This window comes from Muscardinus avellanarius (genome assembly GCF_963383645.1).
Source record: "Muscardinus avellanarius genome assembly, chromosome: 2".
NCBI lineage: Eukaryota > Metazoa > Chordata > Mammalia > Rodentia > Gliridae > Muscardinus > Muscardinus avellanarius.
The window spans coordinates 99,142,223-99,162,617 of NC_137787.1; the positions used below are offsets into that span (position 1 = coordinate 99,142,223).

At 38.2% G+C, this 20,395-nt stretch overlaps 1 protein-coding gene across 1 annotated transcript in view; it reads left to right on the plus strand.

Annotated features, from left to right (window-relative positions):
• Nucleotides 1-20,395, plus strand: part of DARS1 (aspartyl-tRNA synthetase 1) — a gene marked incomplete at its 5' end in the record, with an annotated part of 67,632 nt that overhangs the window by 24,509 nt on the left and 22,728 nt on the right. Inside the window, 3 exons of the mRNA XM_080689910.1 lie at nt 9,785-9,887; nt 12,100-12,180; nt 14,684-14,743. Coding sequence (XP_080546036.1) covers nt 9,785-9,887; nt 12,100-12,180; nt 14,684-14,743 — 244 coding nt within the window. The remainder of the gene's footprint in view (nt 1-9,784; nt 9,888-12,099; nt 12,181-14,683; nt 14,744-20,395) is intronic.

A 20,395-nucleotide genomic window follows, 5' to 3' on the forward strand; every position in this document is an offset into this window, starting at 1 on the left:
TATTTCCTAAGTATAACTACAAAGGAAAAATTTAGACAACTCTGAGTCCACTGCTTAATATTTTAGTAGCCTTCTATTATTAAAAACAGCATAAGCCAGGCGTGGTGGCACATGCTTGTAATCCCCAGCATTTGGGAGGCTGAGACAGGAGGATGGCGATTCACCGACAACCTCAGCCTACTTAGGACCTTTGCAACTCAGTGAGACCCTGTTTCAAAATAAAAAGAATAGCCGGGCGTCGTGGCACATGCTTGTAATTCCAGTACTTGGGAGGCTGAGAGGTGGATCACGCGGGTTTGAAGCCAGCTTCAGCTATTTAGTGAGGCTTTCAGCAACTTAGTGAGACCCTGTTTCCAAATAAAATATAAACTAATAGGTCTGGGAGTGTAGCCCAGAGGTAGAAGGCCCCTGGGTTCCATCCCCCGTACCACAAAAATAAATAAGTAAATTAATTAATTAAATAATAAAAAATAGAGGCTGGGTGTAGCTCAGAGGTAGAATGCCCCTGGGTTCCAACCCCCATACTGTTAAAAAAAAAAAAAAAAAAAAAAAAACAGCATATAGCCCACTACATCTAAACCAGTTCTGGTTGATTCCGTTATTAAATAAAATGAAATTTCTCCCTTATAAATGTTTTTAGCTTATGTTAGAAATTTGAGGACCAGTGAAGCATGAGGTAATTGAAAATAATATTTTGTAACACATTTTCCTTGGGAAGCCAGTTGCTTAGTGAGCCAACTATTCTGTTAGAATGTGGTTTGGGACATGGTGTGGATGTAAATATGTTCTCGAGGAAAAGGCCATTTTGATCACTTTAGTTTTTATTCTGTTTTGGATCTTTTTTGGGGGTGGGGGAGGTATTGAACCTAGGGGTGCTCTACCACTTAGCTATATCCCTAGCCCTTGTTATTTTTATTTTGAGACAGGGCCTCACTAAGTTTCTGAGGTTTGTCTCAAACTTATAGTCCTCCTTCAACCTCGGATCTTTTTTTTTTTTTTTTAATGGAATGCTTGTGATCCTGTCTTTACTGCTAGGGGAGTACCTAAGGACTGTTTAGTCTCAAATTGTGGCCATTTTGAATGTTACTACTCAAAGACACTGAGCATGTGAACTCATACACAACAAAGTGAGAAAAATAATGGTATTTATATGTTAATTCCATGAGGCCTTACATTTAACTCTATTCCCTCTGGCCATATACCAGGTGGAAAAAAGCTAGTACTTCACTATTAAAAATATCAAATCAGATAGTTCCAGCTGGGGTTTCCAAATCATTTAAAAGGCAAAATATGAGGTCACTTTTAATGTTTTAGGTAGATAATGATCTTAGCATTTACTTAAGATATTAAATTTGAAGTGCTTATCTTTTGCCTTATTTACTAGACTATATTGCTGGCCATTTTTAGCTTTGAGTTCTTTCCTTAAAAAGAAACATTAGCGTTTGATATGGGATCATTTGTTTTCCCAAAAATTATCTATCTTTGGAATATCCAATTTGTTGGTATACTAATCTAAAAAGTTGACTCACTAATTGGATTTAGGTACCACAGGATTCTTCAACACATTATATTAATCAGTTTGTTGGAAAGATCAATTTTCTTGTGGCTGAATGCATATAAAAATGAAGCAACTGAATGAGTTATGTTGGGGGTTGTCACAATCAATTCCATGGAGATTTTAAGAACAGATTGTTAATTTTATGTCTGAAATGCTTTGACATTTGGCTGGGTGTAGTGGCACATGCCTGTAATCCCAGTACTTAAGAGGCTGAAACAGGAGGACCAGATTTAAAGCTAGTCTCTACAATTGAGCAAGGCTTTCAGCAACTTAGCAAGACCCTGTTTCAAAATAAAAAAATATGATCATAATGATATGTGCCTGTAATTCCAGTACTTGGAAGGCTGAGACAGGAGGATCATGTATTAGAGGATAGCCTCTGCAACTTAGCAAGCCTGTTTCAAAATAAAAAATTAAAAGGGCTGCATGTGTTAGCTCATAGGTGGACTGCCTCTGGATTCAATCCCAGTACAAAAGTTAATAAATAAATAAAAATAGGACTGGGCAGATAGCTCAGAGATAGAATGTTCCTGAGTTCAATCTCCAGGATCCCAAAAGAGAAATTTATTTGAAAGCAGGAAGCTGTAACACTTATCTAGGCCAATGTTTCTGGATCACCATCTAATATTCACATTAATTATCTGATTTATTAGCTAATACTGGAGTTAAGGCAAGAAGTTTATTTATTTATTTATTTATTTATTTATTTATTTATTTATTTATTTATTTATTGCGGTTCTGAGGGTTGAACCCAGGGGCATTCTACCTCCGAGCTACACCCTCAGCCCTTTTTTTTTTTTTTTTTTTTTTTTTTTTTTTTTTTTTTTTTGCAGTACTGGGAATGGAACCCAGGGGCATTCTACCTCCAAGCTACACCCCCAGTCCTATCTTTTAGTCTTTTTATTTTTGAAAACGGGTCTCACTGAGTTGCACAGGGCCTTGCCAACTTGCTGTATAGCTGAGGCTGTCTGCAAACCACTATCCTCTGGTCTCTGCCTCCCGAATGCTAGGATTACAAGTGTGCACCAACACGCCTGGCTTCCTAATTTTTATTCTTTATCTTGAAACAGGGGCTCACTAAGTTGTGGAAGGCCTCACTAAGTAGCTGAGGCTAGCCACAAACCTGCAATCTTCCTGTCTCCACCTACCAAATACTGGGATTACAAGCATATACCACCATACTCAGTTTAAAATTATTGTTTATTTAGTGCCATTTGAAAGTCACAGAGTAGCTTGTATTAGTTATGGTTGAGTATTATAAAGGGAGATTATTTTAAGGCGGTTGTGGAAACCTTTTTGTATAATTTCTGTAGAAAACAACATGGACATAAACACAGTTTAATTTAAAGCTTAAGGCTAGCCAGGCAGAGTGACATATGCTTGGTTCACAGCCACCATAGCAACTTAGTGAGGTCCTCTGCAATTTAGACCCTGTTTCAGAGTAAAAGAATAAGGCCGTGTGTGGTGGCGCACGTTTGTAATCCCAGCATTTGGGAGGCTGAGACCAAAAGATTGCAGTTCGCGGACAGCCTCAGCTACTTAGTGAGGCCCTCCGCAACTCAGTGAGACCCGGTTTCAAACTAAAGAATAAAAAATAGGGCAGGGGGTGTAACTCGGAGGTCGAATGCCCCTGGGTTCCATCCCTAGTAAAAAAAAAAAAAAAAAAAAAAAAAAAGCTTTAAGGCTGACATTGAAGTGGCCACTATAAAGCATTACACTTAATATAAATTTCAGTTTTTAAGCCAGGTGTGGTGGCGCACACTTGTAATCCCAGCATTTGGGAGGCTGAGACAGGAGGATCATGGTTTGCGGCCAGTATCAGGTACTTAGTGAGGACCTCCACAACTCAGTGTTTCAAAATAAAGAGAATAGCCTGTTGTGGTGGCGCACACTTGTAATCCCCATGCTTTGGAGGCGAAAACAGGAGGATCACGCAGGTACAGGTTCGAAGCCAGCCTCTCTGGCTTAAGAGACCTTGTTTCAAAAAAAAAAAAGTATAAAGTAGGTCTGGGAGTGTAGCCCAGAGGTAGAAGGGTTTCCAGGAACCTCAGTATGACCAAAAAAATAAAAATAAAGAGAATAAAAAATAGGGCTGGAGGTGTAGCTTGGAGGTAGAATGCCCCTGGGATTTCATCATCAGTACTGCAAAAAAAAAGTTCAGTTTTTTTATATATTGCTATTTGTGCTTATGACACCCCTTCACACACCATAGTGGTTTTGATTCTGAAAGCTTTATTTTCATACCATTATTTGTGTACATATATTTTATTTAATTTCTTTGTATTAGTCATTGTGGTCAAGTGATATATTGATAGCTGATGAGTCACAGTATGTTTCTCATTCTCTTCTGAGTCACCTAGTTACATACTAGTTTTGTTTATTTTCTTTCCTTTCTAGATCTTTCATCCAAAAAATAGGTATTTCACAAATTGGTAGGTTAAATTTGAGTTTGCTACATTAACTGATTTGGAAATTGGCAAAAAATAATACTCTAAAATGTCATTGATATAGAAAAATTTTATTTAGTACCTGCTCTGGTCCCATGCACTCTGCTGTACTTAAGTATACATATATTTACATAAGACGCCTATATTATATGAGAAACTTAATTTTGGAAAAAGGAAAGGGTAGGATGCAGAGACATGTTAGTTGAGGTCCAAAAAAGGTATTTATATAGATAAGTTATTCAACATAGGATAGGCCATTAAACTCTTCAAGGAGCTGTGTATTGCAGCTCCGTGAACAGCTGTACATATGTGGTTTATGCCTCTGTTAGAATAGGATATATATATATATATATATATATATATCTGTTAGAAAAGAAGAAGCTATATTTAGCCCTGTCCAATTCAACATTAAAAACTTGGGGAAAGACATTATTTCAAAATAAATCGAGCTGGCCACACACCTACCCACCTATAATCCCAGTACTTAGGAGGCTAAGAGGAAGATCACAAGTTCACAGCCAGCCTCAGCTACTTAGTAAGGCCCTCTGAAACTTAGTGAGAACCTGTTTCAAAATAAAGAATATAAAAATAGGGCTGGGGCATAGCTCAGAGTTAGAATGTCCCTGGGTTCAATCCCCAGTACCGCAAAAAAAAAAAAAGACAATTTGATTTGAGATGTCAGTATCCTTTATATTTTATATTATTGAGAAGACCATGTTAAATATAAATTTGCATACATTCATTATTGCTAACTATGAGTTTATTCCAATTTTATAATTATCTAAACATAATACCTAAGTTAGTAATCATGTACATAATTTATAGATAAATATAGTGTATATATAGATATATATGTATATAGATATATGTTGGAATATATATCCCACATTCTTTTCCTTCAGTTAACTAGGTACTGTTTGTTTTCTCCCAGGCTTTATGTCTTATAATTATTTAAATTAACCATACATTGTATCATTTATATTTTTAAAAGCTTGATAACCAATTCAAAATATTTTCATAAAATACACAAAGGATGGTGCTTGATACTGTTGTATTCTATAAAGACAGTTTTAGTTAGAACTAAAGTATTAAATGGATGGTTGACAGTTCCTAATGTATGACACAAAATCTGTTGTACCTATTAGCTAGGGCATTTTAATATTAAGGCTATAATAATTTATCTTTCTCGTTGAGTGATTAATTATATGGAAGGTCAGGAAGGTGGTTGGAAAATGACAGATATGAAACGCAGTGCAGTGATAGTGTGTTTGGGGGGAAGGATTAATAATAAAAATAGCTGACTTAGTTCTTGAAAGGACATGTTTAATTTACTTCATACATTTTTTTCTGCAATAAAATAGTTCCCAGGAGTTCCTTTACTTTCCACCAATGATAGTTTTCTTTGCTACATCCTCCGTAAAAACCCAAGGCTGCTAGTTGCCTATTAGCATATTAATTTCAAAATGTAAAACTGAAACCTTAATAATCTCTTTATGATAGCAGTCAAACTATAACATGTACACTAAACATTCTGCCATTTTCACAAATAAGTCAGTTTCAGTCACATTAATTAGACTATTTCTACAATCAAAGTAGAATCTTATCCTACTGGGAGAAACATACCTAAGTATTCCTATCCTTCTTTGATTCTGTGTGTTTGTGTCTATAAATATACACATATATACACACATAAAACCCTCATAGCCTTTTACTAGTTCTACCTAGCAGGTTTTAATTTTAGCAGTTTTACAAATCTGGCTTTTTGTTGTTTTAATTTCTGAATTCACTCATTTCTTTTTCTTCTCTTTCTCTCTTTCATACTGAAGATTGAACCCAGAGGTATCCTACCTCAGCCCTATTTTATTTTTTATTTTTTTATTTGTTTGGAAACAGGGTCTCTTAAGCCAGGACGGCTGGCTTTGAACCTGTGTGATCCTCTTGTCTCCGCCTCCCAAGCGTGGGGATTACAAGCATGCGCCACCATGCCCGGCTATTTTATTTTTATTTTATCTCACTGGGTTGCTGACAGTTTCAGTACTTGTTGAAGCTATCCTCGAATCTACAGTCCTTCTGTATCAGCCCGAATTCACTCATTTCTACAAATTGGGACAGAGACATAGATTTAGGTATGTGGAGATATTAGAACTAAATTATACAAGGTTTAAAAAATAAACAACCGGGCATGGTGGTGCACACTTGTAATCCCTGCATTTGGGAGGCTGAGACCTAAGGATCATGGTTTGCGGACAGCCTCAGCTACCTAAGACCTCTGCAACCTAGTGAGACCCTATTTCAAAATAAAGAATAAAAAATAGGGCAGGGGGTGTGGCTCAGAGGTCAAGTGCCCCTGGGTTCCATCCTCAGACCCCCCCAAAAAAATAAAAGTAAAAAATAAAAATAGCCAGGCGTGGTGGTACATGCTCGTAATCCCCGCGCTTGGGAGGCGGAGACAGGAGGATCATGCAGGTTCGAAGCCAGCCTCAGCTGGCATAAGAGACCCTGTTTCCAAATAAAAACATAAAATAGGTCTGGGAGTATAAATAAAATTATAAAAAATAGGGCTGGCCATAGCTTGGAGGTAGAATGCCCTGTGTTCAGTCCTCAGTACCGATAAATGAATGAATGAAGTCATCTGGTATTTTTGAGTGAGGGGAGAGAAAGTTTGTTTTTTTTCATTCATTGGCTCTCTAGCCAGTCTTGAGCAGAGTATCTTGGACAACATTACAACCATTACAACCTTTTATTTTTGTTGTTGTTGGGTGTGTGTGTGTGTGTGTGTGTGTGTGTGTGTGTGTGTGTTGGTGGTGGTGGTGGTGGTGGTGGTGGTGGTGGTACTGGGAATGGAACCCAGGGCCATTCTACCTCTGAGCTGAGCTAAGCTGCATCTCTATCCCCTCTTTGTGTGTGTGTGTGGGGGGGGGGGGTCTGGGATGGAACTCAGGAGCATTCTACCTCTGAGCTGCACCCCTTGCCCTATTTTTTATTCTTTATTTTGAAACAGGGTCTCACTGAATTGCAGAGCCTCACTAAGTAGCTGAGGCTCTCTGTGAACCATGATCCTCCAGTCTCAGCCTCCTGAATGCTGGGATTACAAGCATGTGCCACCATGCCTGGCTCCTATTTTTTTTATCATTTATTTTGAAACAAGGTCTCCCTAAGTAGCTTAGGCTGTCTTCAAACCTGCGATCCTCAAGTCTCAGCCTACCAAATGCTAGGACTTCAAGCATGTACCACCACACACAACCTACATTCTATCTTCTTTCTGGAAGGAAACTAACATGAAACTCAATCCTGAAGAGTAGATATATTTAACCTGAGTTGGCTTGAGAAAGACTATCTGGTAATGAAAAGTCTAGAGGTCAATTAATTGCCTTCCACAAGGGAGTCAAAAGGAGTAAAGTAAAAGAACTCAAGGGACTGGAGTCATAGTGGAAAGGTAGCCTATGGAGCTCTTGTTGGGATAGGGCAGGTGACTGAACCAGGAGGAGGAATAAACTTCCCTCATGAAGACATATGACCAACAATAGAATGCTCACAAGAGCTGCATCATAATATCAGGCATGAAGCTTACTCACGTAAAGAGATGAAGCGGAGCTGGGCATGGTGGCGCCGCTTGTACTTACCAGCATTTGGGAGGCTGAGACAGGAGGTAGAAGGATCCAGGTTTTTGGACAGCCTCAGCTACTCAGTGAGGCCCTTTGAAATTCACTGAGACCCTGTTTCAAAATAAGGAATAAAAAATAGGACTGGGGGTGTAGCTCGGAGGCAGAATGCCCCTGGGTGGTTCCATCCCCAGTACTGCCAAAAAAAAAAAAAAAAAAAAAAAAGATGAAGCAGCTGGTAAGTGGAAGTCTTCTTGGAGACAGATTCAGTGACACTAGATTGCCAATACTGGGAAGCCTTTTTAACAGTAAACTAAAGCCTCTTGATCTCTTCAAGTCTCAGAGGAGCCTATTTCTGCAGTAATAAATTGTGAGTTTCTTCAGTGTACAACATTTTAACTAGGAATAAAAGAAATGTGTACTTTTGAAGTTTTTTATTTTGTTTTGTTTTGTTTTGTTTTTGATGGTACTGGGGTTTCTGGAAACCCTTCTACCTCCGGGCTACACTCCCAGACCTATTTTTATTTGGAAGTATGGTCTCTTAAGCCAGCGCAACTGGCTTCAAACCTGTGCGATCCTCCTGTCTCCACCTCCCAAGTGCGGGGATTACAAGTGTGCACCCCCACACCCAGCTTGAAGCTTTTTTTTAAAGATAGTTGGTAACAGAGAATTCTAGACAGTGTAGCAAAATGAGGCAAAAAATTTTCTTTTTTACTTTACCACTCTTTATTTTTCTCATTTTGACTCCTTTCCAACCTTAAGCAAATGTTCATTGAAATGAATTATGGTGTCTTCTTATGTAAAATAAGTGTCCTGTGGGTTTCTAGAATATATCCAATAGCGCTACAACTACTAAAGACTCAATTCAAGCCAAGTGTGGTGGTATACACCTATAATCCTAGTACTTGGGAGTCTGAGACAGAAAGGTGACAGATTTGATGCCTTCCTCAGCAACTTAGCAAGACCCTGTTTCAAAATAAAAAGGGTTGCCGCGTGTAGTGGCGCACACTTATAATCCCAGCACTTGGGAGGCTGAGACAGGAGGATTGCGCAGGTTCAAAGCCAGCCTCAGCTGACTTAAGAGACCCTGTTTCCACATAAAAAATATAGGTCTGGGAGTGTAGCCCGGAGGTAGAAGGCCTCTGGGTTTCATCCCCAGTACCACCAATGAATGAATGAATGAATGAATGAATGAATGTTGGAGTTATAGCTCAGAGATAAAATGCCCCTAAATTCAGTCTTCAGCATGAAATCAGTTCCTTATTAGAATGAATAGAATTTTTCCATGAAAATTAAATATTGCCCTTTTCTTTATATATATTGTGAAAACAAGAATATATATAAAAGTATAACTAGCATATTTTGTATGAGAATTACCATTTCATCCTTGGATTAAAAAATTTTATCCAGAAATTTAAATTTTATCCAGAGATTTAAAAATGTCTACCATTTCATCCTAGAGATAAAAAATTAATTAGCTATTAAATAAGCAACTTCATGAATTCATATTCCAGAATTTGAGTGTCTGGTGTTTAAAACTCGGGTTTCTTAAAGAATAAACTACCTAGAAGATGTATTTATTGTACATGTATCATATATTAAACTTCATTCAAATGAGCATTGTTGTATGTGGAAGTATATAATCCAGTAGGCTGTCATACACCCCAGTGACAAAGTGTACTCAGAAACTCTAGGCAGTAAAGATTTAATTGCAAAACAGCACCCTAATGTCCTTTTATTACCTTGAGATCTTTTCAGTTGACCTTCTTCTATTATTTAATTCCATTACATACCAGTAATTGCATTTATTGAAGCCAGTGTTTCTCGTTATAGAAAATGCTGATCTTAGTGAATCTCGAGCATAGGGAGGAAAATGTTCTTTCATAAATAATTGAAAGACTTTACTGCTTTTCACAATTCAGTTTGGTTCTGTTGCCTTTTATGCCCAGAGTATAAGTGGTAACCAAACTATAACATTTAAAAAATCATCTCTTCAAGGATTCTTTAAAAGTATGCTACCTAATAACTTATTGTAAGTAGGTTAAATAGATTGGCTTTATCTCAAATGGCTACTGTATTAAAGAAAAGTTTAGCATATTCAGCTCTAGTGCTTAAACATCAAATGATTTCTGACTTCTAATAAGATGATTCAAGTTGGAAATTTTATCTCTTGACAGCATCAACAAAGAAAGCATCGTAGATGTAGAAGGCGTTGTGAGAAAAGTGAATCAGAAAGTTGGAAGCTGTACACAGCAGGATATTGAGTTACATGTTCAGAAGGTAACTTTCAAATTATAAAATTGTGAGGGCTTGGGTAGCGCAGTGGTCTAGCACTTCCCTAGCCATGTACAAGGTCCTGGCTTGGGTCCCCAGCACCTCAAAAATTAAACGGAATAAACACATTTTATATGTATGTGCATATATATATATATATATGCACACATATAGACACACACATCTGAGTAGTTGTTAAACCTTTCCATGTCATTCATATATATATATATATATATATATATATATATATATATATATATATATTGTTTTTTGTTTTGTTTTTAAGTGGTCCTGGGGATGGATGGAACCTAGGGGCATTCTACCTCGGAGCTACACCCCTGGTCCTATTTTTAGTCTTTTTTTATATTTTTTAGTCTTTTTTTATATTTTTTGAAACAGGCTCTCACTGAGTCGCAAAGGGCCTAAATAGCTGAGGCTGTCCTTGAACTGTGATCCTCCAGTCTCCGCCTCCCGAATGCAGGGATTACAAGTGTGCACCACCACGCCCAGCTCTATATGTTTTTAATAATTTGAGTTCATGTAAAATACTGAGATTTCAGCCAATGTGGTGACACATGCCTGTAATTGCAGTACTTGGAAGTCTGAGACAGGAGGATCAGGAGTTCAAGGCCAGCCTCAGCAGCTTATCAAGGCTCCCAGCAACCTAGGAAGACTTTGTTTCAAAATGAAAAATAAAATAGGGCTGGGAGTGTGGCTCAGAGGTAGAATGCTCCTGAGTTTAGTACCCAGCACCATAAGAAAAAATACAGAGATTCATAACAATTAGCTTAAATTATATAAGAAAATACCTCAAGGCCAGGCGTGGTGGCGCACGCTTGTAATCCCTGCACTTGGGAGGCTGAGACAGGAGGATCGCGCAGGTTCGAAGCCAGCCTCAGCTACTTAGGCTCTCAGCAACTTAGTGAGACCCTGTTTCCAAATAAAATATAAAATAGGTCTGGGAGTATAGCTCAGAAGTAGAAAGCCTCTGGGTTCCACCCCAGTACCACAAAAAAAAAAAAAGAAAGAAAGAAAATACCTCAATATTTGGTGACTTGGTACAACGCACATCAATTTGCTTGTGACTTCTTGAGCAAGTTGGGTTGGGTCATGTGCTCTACATGGTAATTACTGGGCTCACTACTGTATCCCAGCATCTCTTCCTGTGGCCTTTCCTCATCCAGCAGGGTAACTCGACCATGTTGATATGAAACCAGGATGGTTCCCAGAGGCAAGTGAGGAAAGCCATGTGGGCACACACTTTTCAGGCTTCTATTTGTGTCCCTTTTGTTAAATATCCCATTGGTTGAGCTGGGTGTGGTGGCGTACACTTGTAATCCCAGCACTTGGGAGGCTAGACAGGAGGATCGCAGGTTCGAAGCCAGCCTCAACAATTTACCGAGGCCTTCCACAACTTAGTGAGACCCTATTTCCAAATAAGAAATAAAATCCGGCTGAGAGGTCAGAAGCAGAATGCCTCTGGGTTCAATCCCTAGTGCCAAAAAAAAAAAAGAAGAAAGAAAGAAATCTCATTGGTCAAAGTCTTGCATGGCAAAACTCAGATATAAAGGGTGGAGAAATGGATTTCAGTTCTTGGTGAGAGGAGAGGCAGGAGGAATTATTGCAGCCATTTTTTCAGTGCCACAGTGACATAAGGAAAAGTATGAAACACTTGTGACATGTTTGACAAGAGGAGACAATGAAGGATACTTGGAAAAAGAAAGAATGAGAAAGCGAAAGAGATATGTAGAGAGCTAAATTGGATTTGGTCCTAGAGATGGTGGTCAAAAGCTGCTAACAATAATAGCAATTCATATGTTAATGGTTAATTCCTACAGAGACTTCATTTTCATTGAAGGTCTGAGATTAAGTGATTCTGCTAACAGCTTTTGTATGACAAAACTAGACCATAATTATTTATTACTATGGTATGTACCTTAAGATATATAAAGTGTGTATGTATATGTGTGTGTGTGTTCATATATATGTATATATAATTTGACTGTTTTAACAACTCATACAGGCATTTTTATAACCCACTTTATAAATGAAAAATGCACGTCATCATCTTTTATTTCAGCAAGCGGTTTCAGTTAAAGATATATGCAAATATTGCTTCACATTTAAGTCAACTGTAGATTTGTTTTTTAAGCAAAAGATACCAAGTTTTGTATGCTTCCTGCTATTTTGGGTTATTTTGGCAATATCTCACTTTCAGATTTACGTGATCAGTTTGGCTGAGCCCCGCCTGCCCCTGCAGCTGGATGATGCCAGTCGGCCTGAGGTGGAAGGAGAAGAGGTACAATTTAGGTTTATGAAATATGCTTTCTCTATATATTTAGTTTGAAAAATAATGAAAACCTGATATCCTACTTTTGTGTTATATGTGCATATAAATTGATTTGAGCTAATTTTTTTAATTTACCTTTTAAATATACTTTTATTGGCATATTACATTTGTGCATCATAATGAGATTCAAAGTGATAGAAACATACATACTCACATCACTTAGTGTATTCCCTGCTGTATCCAGCCCTACTCCTCCTTTTTCTCCTATGCATGTTAATGAGACTAGTCAGTGATACCTTCATATATGGACATAACTTTCTGAACTGTTCCTTCCTCAATCCTCATTTTTCCCTTCCTCCTTCCCGCAATCTCCTACCACTATTCTACTGGTCTCTCTCCTCATTTTCTGGAGGCCCTTTGGTTTTCTATTTTCTAACTTTCACATATGAAAGAATACATATTACTCTTGACTTTCTGAGACTGGTTGATCTCAAAAATAAAAGAACTGTTATAGATATTGAAGATACAGTTTAGTAATATACTGCTTGATAGTATGCATGAGCCTCTGGGTTCAATCCCCAATACCACAAAATAAATTAATTAATTAATTTGCTCTTAAACCCACAATTCTCAAACTTTTTGATCTTGAGAGCTCCTTCTGGTTCTTTTTCGTTTATGTATTTATTTTTTTCCCCTTGCAGCACCAGGGATTGATCCCAGGCCTTGCACTTGTTAGGTTTTTTTTTGTTGTTGTTGTTTTTTTTTTTTTTTTTTTTTTTTCTTGCAGGGGGTGAGGGTGTTAGGGAGTTTGAACACCCCCCCCCAGCCCTATTTTTTTTTTTTTTTAAACAAGGTATTAAGTTACAAAGGGCCTCACTAAATTACTGAAGCTGGCCATGAACATGGATCCTCCTTTCTCAACCTCTCAAGTACTAGGATCATAGTATGTGCCACTATACGTGATGCTAGTTTTTTTATAGCCTTTAAAATAATTGAAGCTGCCGGGCGTGGTGGCACATGCTTGTAATCCCAGTGCTTGGGAGGCTGAGACAGTAGTATTGCAGGTTCTTGGCCACCCTTAGCTACTTAGTGAGGCCCTCCGCAACTTAGCCCCTGTTTCAAAATAAAGAATAAAAAATAGGTCTGGGGATGGAGCTTGGAAGTAAAATGTCCCTGAGTTCCATCCCCAGTACTGCAGAAATAATAATTAACAAATAAAAATAATTGAAGCTGGGCGTGGTAGCAAACTCTTGTAATCCCAGTACTTGAGAGGCTGAGGCTGCAGGTTTGCATCCAGCCTCAGCAACTTAGTGAGGCCTTCTGAGACTTAACTGAAACCTGTTTCAAAATAAAAGAATAAAATAGGGCTGGGGGCATAGCTCAGAGGTAGTGTGCCCCTGGATTCCATCCCCGCACATACACACAAAACTAAAGACATCTCCCAAGCTTTTGTTTTATTGGTATGTCTATAGTATTTATAATGTTAGAAGCTAAAACATTTTATAGTATTAACTTATTAAAAACAACATAAATGTGCTATAAGTTTGCATGTTTTGTGTAAATAATAAAATCACAATAAAGAACATTTTGTATTTTCCAAAACAAAAAAAGAGTTGACATTGTTTTATATATCTACAAATCTTTGTAATGTCTGTCTTAATATGTAACAACTAGATTCTGATATTTGCCTTAGAATTCAGTGTTCTGATAGTTTTCTCATTTAACCTTTAGAGAGCTCCTCAGTACACTCATGAAGAATGAGAACAAAAAAGTATTATTATGCAAAAATAGGTTTGACTTCATGAATTCCCTGATTTTTGAGGCCCACTACTGTGTGTCAGCTTTTATCTGTTGCATCAACCCAGGGCTCACAGCGTAAATCCAGGAATCAATAAAGGTGCGGGTGGTTAATTCTTCTGATGTTCCAATAATGAGGCAGGGCTTTAGGGAGCGGAGGAGGAAAAGAAAGCATTAGCATCTGTTCATTCTCATTTCTCTTCATCCTTCTATCTTTTAACACTAATTTCTCTCTGGCCCTGCCTCTTATTTCTCTTATCTTGTATCTCTGTTTTTCATGCGTAATATTAACACATAAATAATAATAACACATTAACACATATATAACATTAACATATTAACACATACATAATTAACACATACATATCACTAAAATGTAGGCATAGCTTCTAACAGTGTTTTTTGTGAAGCTGGACATGGTGGTGCAAGCCTGTAATCCCAGTATTTAGGAGGCTGAAACAGGAGGATTACAGGTTCAAGGAAAGCCTAAGCAAGTTCTGAGACTTTCATCAACCTAGTGAGACCCTATTTAAAAATAAAAATAGTGCTAGGGGTGTAGCTTGGAGGGAGAATGCCCCTGAGTTCAGTCCCAGCAACACACACACACACACACACACACACACACACACACACACACACACACCAAAAAAATATATATATTTTCTCCAGAAAATTAGTAAAATGAATTTTTTCTATTCTTTTTTTTTTCTTTTAGGAAGGAAGAGCTACTGTCAACCAAGATACAAGATTAGACAACAGAGTGATTGATCTTAGGGTATGCTTGATTTATTTATTAAGTAATGTAATTATGCTGAAATCGACATGAGAAGGGATACCATACTTATTATTTCAGGCTTATAAAGCTAATTGGCATTTGCCTATGTGTAAGTATAATCAATTTACCTTTCTGATTGACCCTCTACCTAAAAAGAATAATCAGCAATAAGAACAGTCAAGTATTATTAGTTCACAGGATACTGACTTTGCTTTGTTTTAAAATGACAGTGATCATGAAGCAAATAGATGGCTTCACTTTCAGATAGTAGCTGTTTGGGAAAGGCTTAGTCAACAATTGGAAATGCTACCAATATTGCTTCAAAATTGTGAAAGGGATTATAAGCACATTTTAGAACAACCGTGTACAGCCAGGTGCAATGGCATCTGCCTGGAATCCCAGTACTTATGAGGCTGAGACAGGAGGATTCAGGTTCTAAGGCAGTGAGTGGTTACTTTACTTTTCAAATAAAAAATAAAATAGGGCTGGAGGTCTAGCTCAGAGGTAGAATGCCCCTGTGTTCAAGCCCTAGTACCATAAAAATAATAAAATAAAATAAAAAGCCAAGCGTTGTGGTGCACACTTGTAATCCCAGTATTTGGGAGGCTAAGATGGGAGGATCGCAGTTCAAGGACAGCCTTAGCTACTTAGGCCCTCTACAACTTAGTGAGACCCAGTTTCAAAATAAAGAAGAAAAAATAGGGCTGGGGGTGTCGCGCAGATGTAGAATGTCCTTGTGTCCCATCTCCAATACTGAAAAAAAATAATTAATTAATTTAAAAAGAGCAAGTAAGTGCGGATGAGTAATTGATGCCTTAATCTTTTTTTTTTTTTTTTTTTTTTTTTTTTTTGGTGGTACTGGGGTTCCTGGAAGCCCTTCTACCTCCAGGCTACACTCCCAGACCTATTTTATATTTTTTATTTAGAAACAGGGTCTCCTAAGCCAGCGCACGCGGCTGGCTTCGAACCTGCGCGATCCTCCTGTCTCCGCCTCCCAAGCGCGGGGATTACAAGCGTGCGCCACCACGCCCGGCACATGCCTTAATCTTTTGAATTTGATCTGAGCATAAAATTAAAGAAGTAATTGACTTGGTGGTTTATATGATAGCCTCATGAGTCTTTTTTTTTCTTTTGGTTTGGTTGTAAGTGAAAGATTTCAGTGGTTTCATCATTGTTGTAAAACCAATGTCATCTTTCTCAATGCCTGACCACATCTTCCTCGTTTACTTAAATAATGCGCCTAACATCAAAATTCTTTGTCACCATAAGAGTTCTCAACTCGTCTGCAGTCGTGTAAATCTGCCCATATAATACAATCAGTGTTACTCCTGATTATTTGCTTTTTGCCTTCTATTACCATCTCCATTTTAATTTATTTAGAAAAAAGCAAGCAGTAATCAAAAGTCTTCTTGATATTACCAAGAAACCTCAGGTTTTTCATGTTTTGACCACAAAAGGTAGACATCATCCTATGTTTGCTCATGCTATTTGTCCACACACTTCTTAATGGTTTGTGCCTCTAACGTTTAGCCCAACGAGTTTTGGGTTGTTTGTTGTTGTTCTTTTTTTAATTTTAATTAATTGCCACCATTGAAAAAATGGGAGTTTTACCAGGGACAGTGTTATATGCACGTAGAGTCCCAGCTACTCAGGAGGGTCAACCTGGGCAATATAGTGAGTACCAGTCTCAAGAAAGGGAGGGGAGGAAGGAAAGAGTTTTTACATTAAAGTCTGAATGGCATTTCTTGAAAAGTTGGAGACAATCTGGCAGTACTGGATCTATACAAGCTTTTGTGCTAGATGTATATGCTTTGTCCATTCACGAAGTATCTTTTATTTCATTCATGTTATTTGGTCCTTATAAGCAGCCACATTTTCTTTGGTTGTTTTGTTGTTGTTTGTTTGTTTGTTTGTTTGTTTTTATATGAAACAGGGTTTCACCAAGTTGCTGAGGCTGGCCACAGACCTATAATATCAAACTTCCAAGTGCTAGGATTACAGATGTGTGCCACCATGCCCAACTAGCATCCATAGTTTTGTGTTGTTTTATTTTGTTTTGTTTTTGCAGTACTGGGGATGAAATCTGATCTACACCCCCCAGCCCTTTTGTGTGTGTGTGTGTGTGTGTGTGTGTGTGTGTGTGTGTGTGTGTGTGTTGCTAGGGATGGAACCGGGAGGCTTTCTACCTTTAGGTTACACTCCCAGACTATTTTATATATTATTTGGAAACAGGGTCTCACTAAGCTGCTGAGAGCCTCCCTAAGTAGCTGAGACTGGTTTCAAACCTGTGTGATCCTTCTGTCTCAGCCTCCCAAGTACTGGGATTACAAGTGTGCGCCACCACGCCCGACTATTGTTCTAAGTTTTCATTAAGTTGCAGAGGGCCTCACTAAGTAGCTGAGTCTGTCTATGAACCCATAGCTCCTTTTTTCTCTTTCATTTATATATCTTAAAGGAGTAAGTATAATAAAGGTAAATTAAGTATCAATAGAGTATCCCTCATCCAAGAATCTGAAAAGAGCCTAAATATAAAACTTTTTGAATACCAACAGGATTACCACAAGTGGAAATTTTTACAATGAAGTTTTGCTTCATGCACAAAATTATTTAAAATACTATGTAAAAGCAAAAAAAAAACCTTAGTATATGATGGCACTCTGCATAACTAGCAGACAGCCAGAAAGCTTTTTGATTTGTGCTGCAGTATACAGTCCTCGCACACAAAAAAAATCCTTAGTATAAAATACTATGTAAAAGTACCTTCAAGCTATGTGTATATTAGCTAGGCATGGCAACACGCATCTGTAATCTCACCTACATGGGAGGCTAAGGCAGGAGGATTGCAAGTTTAAGGCCAACCTGGGCAACTAAGCAAGACCCTGTCTCAAAATAAAATGGGGCTAGAGAGGTAATTCAATGCTTGTCTAGCATGCATGAGGCCCTGGGTTCAATCCCAGTACCATACATACAAATAAAAAACTGTATATACAACATAATGAATTTCATGTTTAGACTTGGATGCCACCTCCAAGATATCTCACATATGTACACATATATATTCCAAATTCTGGAAAAAAAATTCAAAATCCATAAACCTTCTGATCCAAAGCATTTAAGAGAATGGATAGTCAAACTGTATACGAAGTATTTACATATTCCTAGCCAATTGAAAATGTGGTTGAGCCAGGAGTAATGCACATGGCTATAATCTTAGAATTTGAGGCTGAAACGGGAAATCACAGGTTCAAGGCCAGCCTCAGCAACTTTGTGAGGCTCTCTGCAATTTAGTGAGAACTTGTTTAATTTTTTTTTTAATTAGCTGGTCATGGTGGTGTATACTTGTAATCTCAGTGTTTGGAAGGCTGAGACAGGAGGATGTCAGTTTTGTTTTGTTTTGTTTTGTTTTTGGTGGTACTGGGGTTCCTGGAAGCCCTTCTACCTCTGGGCTACACTCTCAGACCTATTTTTACATTTTTATTTGGAAACAGGGTCTCCTAAGCCAGTGCGCGGCTGGCTTCGAACCTGCGCGATCCTCCTGTCTCTGCCTCCCAAGCGCGGGGATTACAAGCGTGCATCACCTCGTCTGGTGAGGATGGCAGTTTTAAGGACAGCCTCAGTAAGTATTGAAACTCTCATCAACCTACTGAGATCCTGTTTCAAAATAAAAATAAAGTAGAGCCAGAGGTATAGCTCAGAAGTAAAATGTCCCTGATTTCAATCCCCAGTACCAAAAGTAAATAAATAAAAATAGGGATGGATGGTATAGCTCAGAGGTATAATGCCCCTGGGATCATACCCTAGCACCAAAAAAAATTGACATAGCTGGGCACAGTGGTGCATGCCTTTAATTCCAGTATGTGGGAGGCTAGACTAGACTATCACAGATTTGAGACCAGCCTCCACAATTTAGTTAGGCCAAGTTTCAAAACAAAAACTAAAATCAGGTTAAGGGTGTAGGTCAGAGGTAGAAAGCTCCTGGGTTCAGTCCTCAGAACCAGCTGGGTATGGTAGCACACACCTGTAATCCCATACATGGGAAGCCGAGACAGGAGGATCGCAGATTTGAAACTAGCCTTGACAGTTTAACAAGGCTTCGGGCAACTTAGCAAGACCCTATTTCCAAATTAAAAAAAAAAAAAAAAATAGGGCTGGATTGTAGCTCAGAGATAGAACACCCTTGGGTACAATCCCAGGCATCACACAAAATAAGTAAATAAATAACCCCAGTCCCCCCCACACACGTTTATACTTTACGTGCTGTGTTTTAGGTGCACTTTATTTGAAATGGGTTTAAGCACATTGGGTTCAATCACATTTATTTAAAATGGGTTTAAGTATATTAAGCATACATTTTCTTGTTAAAACACTCTGAAATCTTATTTGAGATAATTAACTTTTACCTTAACCATCAAATTTTTATACACATGTAAAAATCGATTGTTATAATCAGCATGCAATTAGGAAACCATTTTAAATGAGTCTATTTAAAAACATTTATTTCTTTCTCTTTAGATATAGTCTACCCAGAATAAGCTAATTTGACCAAAGAAGGGAAAATTTCCTTTCAAGTACTCTGGTTGTTCTCTAATGATATTTTTTGAAAGAAGGCCAAATGTTTGAAGATGACTCTGCAATAGATACAAAAAGTTCCTTAGACTCTGACTCAAACTGAGCACTTTTCCTTTGTTAAATTAATTGACCAACTTAGGTTTGAGGATAGCATTTTCCTCTGGATAAATATCCCTAAAGGGATAGTCAAATCACCTGATACTACATTTTTTAATCTTATTTATTTGTTTATTTATTTTTGTGTTCAGGATGCAACCCAGAAATGTTCTGCCTCTGAGCAACACCCACAGACCTTTTTATTTTTTATTTTAAAATAGAATCTAAATTGCTGAGATTGGCCTCAAGCCAGTGATTCTCCTGTTTCAGCCTCCCAAGTACTGGGATTACTTACAGCTTAAATTTTTGCTTTCCAACCAGCAGAGATACCTGATCTGAATTCAGTAGCATAGTGTGATTGTTTTTGCAGTGATTTTTTTTTTTTCAGTACTTAGCAAGGCCCTCTTCACAACTCTGTAAGACCCTATTTCAAAAAAATACAACGATTAGCCGGGCGTGGTGGCGCACACTTGTAATCCCCGCGCTTGGGAGGCGGAGACAGGAGGATCGCGCAGGTTCGAAGCCAGCCGCGCTGGCCTAAGAGACCCTGTTTCAAAAATATAAAATAGGTCTGGGAGCGTAGCCCGGAGGTAGAAGGGCTTCCAGGAACCCCAGTACCACCAAAAAAAAAAAAAAAAAAAAATTACAACGATTAAAATATATGGCTGGGGTGTGGAATGCCCCAGGGTTTCATCCCCAATACCATAAAACAATAATAATAATAATGATAATAAAGAAAAAATAGGAGCCGGGCATGGTGGCACACTCTTGTGATCCCAGCATTCGGGTGGCTAAAACCGGAGGATCACAGTTCGCAGACAGCCTCAGCTACTTAGTGAGGCCTCCGCAACTTAGTGAGACCCTGTTTCAAAATAAAGAATAAAAATAGGGCAGGGGGTGTGGCTTGGAGGTCAAGTGCCCCTGGGTTCCATCCCCAGACCTGCCCCTCCCAAAAAAATAGAAGAAAATAGGGCTGGGGTTGTTTTT